The sequence below is a fragment of the Pimephales promelas genome, chromosome 12, assembly GCF_988280905.1.
Source record: "Pimephales promelas chromosome 12, fPimPro1.hap1.1, whole genome shotgun sequence".
NCBI classification, from domain to species: Eukaryota; Metazoa; Chordata; class Actinopteri; order Cypriniformes; family Leuciscidae; genus Pimephales; species Pimephales promelas.
Window position 1 is genome coordinate 15,591,781 of NC_142780.1, and position 11,037 is coordinate 15,602,817.

The 11,037-nt window shown below is 37.5% G+C and overlaps 1 protein-coding gene across 4 annotated transcripts in view; it reads left to right on the top strand.

Annotated features, from left to right (window-relative positions):
• hdac9b (histone deacetylase 9b) overlaps positions 1-9,154 on the top strand; it is a 67,354-nt gene extending 58,200 nt beyond the window's left edge. For 3 of the 4 annotated variants that reach the window (XR_016145704.1, XR_016145705.1, XR_016145706.1), the window contains 5 exons: positions 194-316; positions 1,311-1,506; positions 4,644-4,855; positions 6,930-8,802; positions 8,836-9,154. Coding sequence is in view for 1 of the 4 variants with exons in the window: in XM_039694364.2 (XP_039550298.2) it covers positions 194-316; positions 1,311-1,506; positions 4,644-4,855; positions 6,930-7,259 (861 nt within the window). In the remaining 3 variants the exon portion in view is untranslated. Of the gene's footprint in view, positions 1-193; positions 317-1,310; positions 1,507-4,643; positions 4,856-6,929 lie in introns of all 4 variants that reach the window. The other variant, XM_039694364.2, reaches the window with a different exon arrangement.
• Positions 9,155-11,037: the final 1,883 nt, after the last annotated feature.

Sequence of the window (11,037 nt, forward strand, 5' to 3'; positions counted from 1 at the left end):
TTGGTTTTACATCCTCCACGTTGAGCTCATACAGCTCCGCTGTGGCAGGAACAAAACCGTCATTCGTTTTAGTACATTAACGTTTATTGTTCTGTTGCTGTTGCGCTTTCCAATGGTCCATAGTGGGATTTCAAAATATCTCTTTTTCTCTCTCCCTTTCCTCCATTCCCCTCTCTCTCTTTTTCCATCACAGCGGTGGCCGTCACAGTCGAAGTTATTGGGGCCCGAAAGCTCAATGTCTATGTTAAATCTCTATACGTCTCCATCACTTCCCAATATCTCCCTGGGTCTCCCGGCTGCCTCCTCTCCCATCAGTGTAAGTCAAGGAACCTTTTTTTTATATAGCACTTTATACGATACAGATTGTTTCAAAACAGTTCAAAGTCAGTTCAGTGTCGATACAGTTCATTTGTAAAGACCATCAATTGTTAAATTAGTTCATTTCATCTAGCAAGTGAAATAATGACATCTTCATTCATAAAAGTCTGGATTTTCGGCATGAATAACATAACACACTGAATTAGACTGTAATGAGTACAGAGGACGTTCATGTGTGTGTGTGTGTGTGTGTGTATATATATATATATATACTGTATATACATAGATGTATACTGTATATATATCTAGTGATCAAGACTGTTCAAAATAACTATGAAGATGATCTGCAAAACGACATATTTTCTAATATTTTATGAAATACAAAATAAAAGACTAATGATTAAATCAGATTTTTAATTTGAATGTCTCTTTCAAACTCTTGTCATCCAAAACTGATTAACTTTTAATTAATTTTATGGGGATTTTTTTACGCTGATAAATGAGGAGAAATCTAGTTTATGGCCTTGGCTCAGCTGCATATTGCTTTGACTGTTGAAAGACTAGCCATCACTGGCTGGCTGGATGATATGTGTAGCCTCAGGGTGCTGGCCTTTGACCTTGGGGGATTTTATAGGCCTTAGATAAATATTGTGCTTAAGTGTCTGGTGTCAGTTGCACTCCAGCCCTCCCCATGCACCTCATCCATTACTGCTGTTTAAAGTCCAGCCAAACCAGGATAATTAAATGTAGGTCCAAAAAAATGTTTAATCTTCAGTTAATTTGCAGTTTAAATATCTTTTTGCTCTTTACCCAAGAAAATTAAATAAACCTGAATAAATTTGTCTGTATTTGGCTAATGCTATATTCAAGACAAAATAAATACGTGATCTCTTGTTTATCATCGCACACATTGAGGTTTGAATCAGTATATTCAAAACTTTTGCAAGGGGGGAAAAAAAAAAAGACCATGTCCTCTCTCTGTGACCTGTCAGGCTGCTTTAGGACTTCAGGAGAAGCATGTTGAGGCTGGTGGTGTATCAGCGGTCATTCAGGGTTTGCCCACGCACCTTCTGGGTCCAGTTCCCCTGTCTGTTGCGATGGAGACCAAAGTGAGCAGCAGCCACCAAGCTCTCCTGCAGCACCTCCTCCAGAAGGAACAACTTCGCCACCAAAAGATCCTCTCTACTGGTGAGAACATAACAAGAATACTTCAGAACTCTCTATTCTAGGTCAATAGAATATAATACATTTTATTTCAATGGCTTTCAGATGGCAATGTTAAGTTACAGGTAAGGTAAGGTAAAGTAAGGTAAGGAGGTAAAACTTTATTATCCCACAGGGGGAAATTTGTCTTGGGCTGCAGTCAATTCAACTCTATTCAATATGCAGCGAGGAGCCCTAAACTTCCTCCCAGAATGCAGCAGCTCATACTCTTTGTACAAAACATGGAGTGGATCACCGAAAATCTTTTTAGCTTGTGTAAAAGGAGTAGTTCACTTTAGAAAAAACTTTTGCTAATAATTTACTCGCCCCCATGTCATCCAAGATGTCCATGTCATTCTGTCTTCAGTCGAAAAGAAATTAAGGTTTTTGATGAAAACATTCCAGGATTTTTCTCCATATAATGGACTTCAGTGGGAACCAAACGGTTCAAGGTCCAAAAGACAGTTTTAGTGCAAACTGCAAACTGTTCAAAGGGTTTTCAACGATTCCAGAATGACTATAAATAATAAAATAAATAAAATAAATAACAAAGTTTAAGTTTTATGAGCTCAAATGCTCGCCTTGCTCTGTTCTGTGATGCACGTTTGTGACTCTCTGGTTCGAACTCGTTCATCAAAATGAACGAATCTTTTTTTGAGTCATTTGGTTCATTAAACAAAGAAAATGAACGAATTGACTCTGAAAAAGATTCATTATAAAGCTCGTTGAACAGTTTGCAGTTTGTACTGAAACTGCCTTTTGGAACTTGAACCGTTTGGTTCCCACTGAAGTCCATTATATGGAGAAAATCCTGGAATGTTTTCATCAAAAACCTTAATTTCTTTTCGACTGAAGAAAGAATGACATGGACATCTTGAATGACATGGGGGTGAGTAAATTATCAGCAAAAGTTTTTTGAAAAGTGAACTACTCCTTTAAAGTAGCATGTTCATAAATAGTCCGTAATGATGTCTGTTTTTTCACTCCAATAATTTTCCAAGCAGTGTGGATCATCCGGAACAGTTTAGTTCTACGTTGTACGGACACATTACCAAACAGGCTGCAATGCTACATCTAATTAAGCTCTCAAAGACTGCCTGATAGAAAATGATCATAAACCCTTGGTCCACACCATAAAGTCTCAGGCAACGTAGGAAGTGCAACCTTTGTTGTAACCTACTACAAAGATTATCTACATAAATATTCCATGTCAGTGAATTATCAAAAGAGACCCCAAGATATTTATATGAAGGCACCTGTATGATGATTTCATCAGGCGTCTGTGATCACCAACTCCTCTAGGGTCAAACACCATCTCCCTTGTCTTATTGGCCTTCAGAGCAAGGTGGTTGTCCTCACGCCAGTTTACAAACCTACCAATGTCCTCTTTCTTTTTCAATAAACCTAAAATTGCAGTATCATCTGAGAATTGAATGATGTGATTATTAGAAAACTGCCTTCTACACTCATTAGTAGACAAAGTGAACCAAACCGGTGAACTAACACAACCCTGATGGGCTCCTGTACTCAATGTTCTGAATTCAGATAATGTACCCACTGCCTATGATTGGTCAAAAAGGAATAATATCATTTTATAATAAGTGGATGAACTTTAAAGGAGTATTTCACTTTTAAAAAAAACCTTTTGCTGTGATAATTTACTCACCCCCATGTCATCCAAGAAGTCCATGTCTTTCTTTCTTCAGTCGAAAAGAAATTAAGGTTTTTGATGAAAACATTCCAGGATTTTTCTCCATATAATGGACTTCAATGGGAACCAAACGGTTCAAGGTCCAAAAGACCGTTTCAGTGCAAACTGTTCAAAGGGATTTAAACGATTTCAGACTATGAATAAGGGTCTTATCAAGCGAAACGATCACCCATTAAAAAACAAAAAACAAACTAAGTTTAAGTTTTATAAGCTCAATTGGTCGTCTTGCTCTGTTCTGTGATGCGTGACTCTCCTTTTCAAACTCGTTCATCAAAATGAACAAATCTTTTCCAGAGTCAACTCGTTCATTTCGTTCGTTTAATGAACCAAATGACACGAAAAAAGATTCATTCATTTTGATAAACGAGTTCGAACAGGAGAGTCATGAACGCGCATCACAGAACAGAGCAAGGCGACCATTTGAGCTTATAAAACTTAAACTTTGCTATTTTTTTTTAAATGAGCGATCGTTTCGCTTCATAAGACCCTTATTCATCGTCTGAAATTATTTAAAGCCCTTGGAACAGTTTGCACTGAAACTGTCTTTTGGACCTTGAACCGTTTGGTTCCCATTGAAGTCCATTATATGGAGAAAATCCTGGAATGTTTTCATCAAAAACCTTAATTTCTTTTCGACTGAAGAAAGAATGACATGGACATCTTGGATGACATGGGGGTGAGTAAATTATCAGCAAAAGTTTTTTTAAAAGTGAACTACTCCTTTAAAATCACTCAACCTTAAGAGATACGACTGCAGCTGAACTAAAATCTACAAATAAAAGACGTGCATACGAGCTTGGATCCTCTAAATGCTTATTTATAAAATGTGTAATAGCTATAACAGCATCATCTGTACCTCGTATGCAAATTGAAATGGGTCTGGTAGATCACTAACCTCTGTTTTTACAAAATGAATCATATTTTTCTCAAAACACTTCATTACTATTGAAGTGAGTGCTACTGGACGATGAGTATTCTCCTTACATCTAACCTTTTTTGGGACAGGGATAATAGTATAACTCTGTAGATTTCTGATAGATGGGGCACAGGCCCCCCGGAGCAACATGGGGTTAAGTGCCTTGATCAGCAGCACAACGTTGGTTGCTCAAGATTGTCCCTTGTGGGGTGTGAACCTGTAACCTTTCAGCTTATGGCCTTAAGTTTTTTTTTTTTTTTTAAGGAATAGTTCACCCAAAGATTATGATTGTGTCATTAACCCTTACACGCATACCTTAGGTCTTTGTCGACCTAGGATATATTTCACTACCCTTGAAGTTTCCCTGATTAATTTTTTAAAGTTATACAGTAACCTTCTTAGTATTCCTAAATCTATTCATTATAAACACATCATAAACAATATAACATTGTCTATACATTTATATTTACCAGATGCGTACGTTTTGTTACATAGGTCAGAGTCCTGTGCATCCTCCCTCTCCGCTGGCCATGATGGAAAGCTCTCCAAGCAGCACCCGACCCAAACTGCCTCGTCACCGGCCCTTAAACCGCACCCAATCTGCTCCGCTGCCCCAGAGCACACTCGCTCAACTTGTGATTCAGCAGCAACATCAGAACTTCCTGGAGAAGCAGAAACAGTACCAGCAACAGATCCACATCAACAAGGTACAAACATTTAGCCAACTGATTTTAAGGGGTTTTCTCACCTGGCTCATTTGGAGAATTTGTTTTTCAAAACCTGGCACGTTTTCTCCCTTAGTTTGGTTCGTTTAGGCAAATTTGATCATGGCAATCGCACTTGGATCCACATCAAAACATTTTGCCTTATGAAAGCGAACCGAACCAAGAATGCTCTTAGTGCTGTCATGGGAAGATGAGGATGAAGCTGAATGATTATATTGTCATCATAAAACACATTTACCTTGAAATACCATTGGGTTCACATGGGAACTAAAGTTGGACAGCCCATCTCCATTATGTGAGGGGGAAAACATGTACTGGGTTCAGAAGCGGCGTATGAATTAGCATAGCTTAAGGCATCAGTTGCATGCTAACACCACAAAATTGCATAGGGACAAGTTCAAATGTGCACCAAAGTGGATAGAATACATACTTTTGTTCCCTTGAGGAAATATTTGTGTTTCTGTGCACCAGCAGCCGTGACCTGGCCATCCGTTTAAGTGCAATTATTCTGCCGCGCATGCAAGGTTAGCGACACGGGAGGCTCGCGCTGTGAAAGACTCCATTGTTAGCGGGAGCTTGCAGATTGATCTGCCTTATTATTGCTGCTGAGAGTGCTATGGGAAATTCAAGGTTACATGTGCAATTTTCAGACATGAAGATCAAAAGTACCTAGAGAGCACTTGTTTTGCTATTTATTGTTATAGCCTCAGTCACCAGGGGGATGTAAAAAAAAAAAAAAAAAAAGAAGAAGTCTGGTCAGGGTCACACATGACTGACTGGAATAGTTGCATGAATGTAGTTTGAAAGTTGCTAACTGATTTGTTTTTCATGTTTAAATGATGTGAATCATATTTAAATAGAAAACGAGTCAACTGCAGAGTGCAGATTTTTTTTAAATATAGTTTAAAACAGATTTTTAGAAATGTATATAGGCCTGTTTCGAGTCATGTTGGTGTCGTATAAATTTGAAAAACTTTTATACCATTTTCAAGAAAACTTTGTTGATTCTAAAAAATGCAATGAGGTCTTAAACATTTTCCCTGTGCACTATTATGTATATATGTGCTCTATTATGGAGTCGCCACACTTGTAGGATGTTCACCTAGCTTTTTTCATTTATAGCAGACAAGCAAATCACAGATATGATACAAAAAAGGCTTTGAGGGGGAAACAATTCATTTCAAAAGGGTTTTTAAATGTGTTTTTCAAGGTAAAAAGTTTATTTTACAAATATCATTAATTAATAATTACATGTCATACATTTTTTTGAGACCGCCTATTTTACCACCTAAATATGCCCTGCCACAAAAAGATCAATTTGACATTGTAGGAGACATATATAATATAATGTTTGGGTTTGGTTGCACCACATGACTTTTTTTCTTCCAAATATTATTACGATTATATTTTCAAAGGTATTAAAGATTATGACATGCTACATTAATGTTAATTTTCACTTTTTTTTAAAATAAATTTTGTATTATTATTATGATATCAGGACAGTTGTATCACCTTGACATTTGTAATACCCCCAAAAATCTAAAAATAAATTAATTCAGAAATTAAAAACATGCTTATCATAGAAGAGATTTATATACTGTAAGTCATACAGTGTATGAATTTAATAAATTTAAAAAATGCTATTTTTTAGCAACTGAAGAGCAAATAATCTCTCTTTGGATGGTCTGTAACCCTAAAACAGATAAGTAAGTCTGAAACAGTAAATGATTTCTGAGGGAAACAAGGTCATGAATGCTGTGTGAAATCAGGGATTAGCCCCCTGCCTTAATAACTGAAGGTTTTTACATGTGCTAAAAAGGGCACCTGTTTAATTTTACATCCAGCTTTAGTTGGAGATATAAAAAAGTATGCTACTTATTCCCGTATATTTACATGACGTAGGCTATATTTACATGAGGTTTAGATTCCTCCTCTCTATTTAGCTGTTCCAATTCTGGTAAATGACACTGTTTGTGTAAATCACTCATCGACTGAAGCGATCAAGTATGTTGACAGAACCTCCAATAACAATAAACCATGTATCTCTCTTCCTCAGATGCTATCGAAATCCATCGAGCAGCTCCGTCAGCCGAACGTTCACCTGCAGGAGTCAGAGGAGGAAGAGGGAGAGGATTTTCATGACCATCCCATGCAGGAGGACAGCTCGCCCTCTGGTGGTGTCATCAGGAGGCACAGTCCCGACAGCAACCGCAGCTCCGGATCACCCATCATCGAGCCACTGGACACTCACCGGGGGGTCATCCGGGTCAAAGAGGAGCCCGATGCCAGCAATGATGAGACAATGGCCCCTCAGAGCCTGGCCGACAGGCAGAGCTCCTACATACACCAGGTGAACGGGAGGATGGTGATACAAGCCATGATATGAAACGACAGATACATCTTCACACTTGCACACGAAGGCACAGGCTGACACACACGCGACATGCTTACACGACACAGAGCCATTGCTTTGGGAGCTTCGGAACCGGTCTCATTCGTGAACTTGTGAAGTGATCTGTGTATTGTACGTTGTATGTTTTGTATATAATTGAATAAGATGAGAATTTTAGGCCACTTGGTCTTTTAAATGCTAAGAAGCAATTTTTGATTGTTTGTTGAAATTATAATTTAAGAAATCTTTCTACTTTCTATCCACACATTTGAGAAACTGCAACTCAAAGCTCTTGTAGGATTTTTCTGTGATTTTTTTTTTTTTCCCCATGGCACTATGGATTTCTTATAGATCTTACTTTGCTTTATATGAATGTTATTATAAAGATATATGTTACAGTACGTAATAGTAAGCTTCTTGTTTGCTGAAAGACTTTCGTCTGGGGACAAAGTCGGTAAATGCACACAACAAGGACGAAATTAAAGGAATATTCCGGAATCAGTACACATTATGATTAATTGACAGCACTTGTGGTATAATTTTGATTGCCACATATATATATATATATTAAGAGTTCAGATGCAAAAGCCTCTAAATGCCATTTGAAATTTTCTTCTTTAATGATGATTTTTATCAAACTTGTATATTTAAGTTCAGTAATTTCACTTAAATAACAATTAATAGGTAATTATCATTGCCATTTAAGTGAAATTACTGAACTTAAAAATACAAGTTTGATAAAAATCATCATTAAAGAAGAAAATTTCAAATGGCATTTAGAGGCTTTTGCATCTGAACTCTTCATATATATATATTAATAAATAAAAGGTTAAAAGTTAATGGCCATTTTTTTTAAGTGTCAATAATAATATATAATAATTTTATGTAAATGGTAAATATTCTTCTATTGAAAGTAGTGTATTATTTGAGCTGTAAAGTTAATTTGTATGGTCATTAACATGTTAACAAGCATATTGTTTACATCTGGTTATACTAATAAAACTGAGCATTTTATTAGAGGCCCCATTCTCTTTTTCTTTGCAATCAATACTATGCCAATAACTTGCATTGAACCTGGAATATTCCTTTAACAGTTGGAACGCGATCTGGAAAGCTCTAGAATGACATTCTGTGTTCCTTGTTCTCCCGTGGCCCGAACCGAAGGCACTCTGCTCCTTGCTGAATTTTCAGAGGGAGAGAGTTGTAGAGGAAATGCCTGGTGGAAGCCAGGAATCAGAATGATTCATGAGTGCAGGAATGCTGGGAGAGGACAACTCCACGCTGAAGTCAGAGGGCCCAGCAGTGAGCTCTGATTTACTGTTGAGGCAAATTACAAAGTGAGTGAGGAGACGGCGGGGGGAGCCCCCTTTTAAAACCAATCATTTCCTCCGTATTCCCACGTGATGTGTTTACCACGACACGCAGGCTTGATGTTTCTTTGGTAGAAAAAAAAAAAAGGTAATCGTTCTGTTCTTTCCTGAGGCGGTGTTGCCATTCGTTGGCCGTCTTTCTTCATGAAGTGCTCAGATCAACTTGCGTGATCAAGAATCTTTTGTCATTTTTTTGTTAGCGAGCCATCTTTCCTGTATTCCTCGTTTTTTATTTCAAGCTTTTGGTGTGATATTATGTTTTGTGAATGAAAAAGAACAACAACAAAAAAAAAAAACAACTTAAAGAGGAAACCATGTTTAATTGATGTGAGCCATCACTATGTCTACAAATAGCCTGTGAGTCAACCTGAGCTGGCCTGTTTCATTCCTGTTGTCTTTTCCACTGGATGTTAATAAGAACTGTCCGCTAACGATAGATCGCCACAAACAGTTTGTAACCATACGTGTTTCCCTTCTGTCACAAATCACCTTTTATAAATAAAGTTATTTTCCATCCTGTACTTTCTCTGGACAATCTTTTCAATGAAGATGTTGTCGAGTGAATTTCCAAACATAAAGTGTAAAATGCAGTCGCTCCCTGACAAACTTTCCCACACTCAGCCAGAGTCCGGCTTCTGATTCTAAGGGCAATCCAGAGGTTTTAGTCTCTGACTTTGAAGGCTTTCGGAACGAGGCTTTGAAGTGAACATGAGAGCTTCCCTAAGTCTGCATTAAAGATGTTAAGATAAAGTGAACCTCAAGACGGTGATATATAACCTGGGTTAAAGCGACCAGGTCAAGTTTAACCAATTATGCAAGGTAGGCTTAGCCGGAGCCTGGACAATTCCCAGTCTGAACTGGTGATCCAACTGCAGTGTGCCACCTGTAAATAGGCTGTTTTTGGAGAATTTCAGTTTGAGTAGTTTATGTCTCAAATGTCTGATTCAAATAGTTTGAATATAGAGAGGTGGACTCTAATAAATTGCAAATTTTTTAAACTTGTGCGACAGGTCTTATCTTAAATTTTCAGTGTTAGTGACTGATAGCCAGTTTTATGTCTGCAATTCTAAAAGTTTGATTATATTTTTGGACTGTTTCGGAACGTTCACCTAATATAACTCACTATAAAACTATCAAATATAATTCTGTTTAAAACACTTGTCATGCTCTCTGACTAGATATGACCTATTTTATAAATTAAGTGTGTAATTTCTGAGCCACTGACGTGATGGATCGGATTTGCAAAGAAAATGGCAGTCTTCAAACTGGTTTCATGGCCACGCCTCTCATCTGTCATTGGTTGACAAATAGATAGTTCCGCCCCAAACAGAAATGTTTGGAAGACAAGAAAAAAAATGACATATATACATTTTTGACTTTTGTTCAACATCATAATTGCCTACACTCTAAACAATGCTGGGTTGTTTTAACCCAAATTTGGGTGAAATGTGGACAACCCCAAATGTTGGGTTAAAAATGTAATTTTAAATTTGAACCCAACTTACACTTTCACTTTCAACTGTAAATTTTTTAATTAAATTTTTAACCCAACATTTGGGTTTGTCCATATTTGACCCAAATTTGGGTTGAAACAACTTATTAATCAGGGGTAGGTGAAAGTATTTAATAATTCACTTCCAAAATGTTACTTTTTTTCCTGTCGCTATACATTTTAATGATCCATCTTGATCAACATGGTCAACATTTATCTTGTAAGTGTTAATGTATCATCTACATTAGAAAGACCAACAACTCCACAATCCTGAAAAGTAATTTTTTTTTTTTTGTTGTTCAATGGACTGGCATGGATACGTGAGACGATGAAATCAGTGTGTGTGTGTGTGTGTGTGTTTTTCTGTGGTCCTTTCCATTTGCCTTGACCAAACTCAAGGTGTGATACAAGACTGCTGAGACTATCCCGGCAGCCAGTAAAGGAAACAGCGTTTCTTTTCAAGAAAGGGTTATAAAACACCCACCCGGGATCCAAATTTTATATCGAATAAAAAAGGAGTGTGAACTGTAAAGGCTCCTCTCTGGTGTGGAATCATTTATTTTGGAGACACGTCCATTCCCAGTTCTCTGGGGCCTGGTGTTGGTGTTATTTTTTGCTGCCTGTCAAACCAAATATAAATGGCGTGCCATTCAATTGTTCGGCTGCTTCCAAGTTGGCCGACTGTGATTGACTGGCAATAAACTATGCTTTGCTTAACTGACAGATCATGGGCATGACATCAATGGAGAAATTCTGTCATTGGATTCATCGTGAGACATATAATATATCTGCAAAGCAAAATATAAGAGTGGTAACTGCTTGATGGGGACGTTGTGGCTCATGCTGGGTTATCATTACCCATTATGTAAAGCTATTTGGTGGTTTTGCAACGTTTCACGTTGTACGGTCA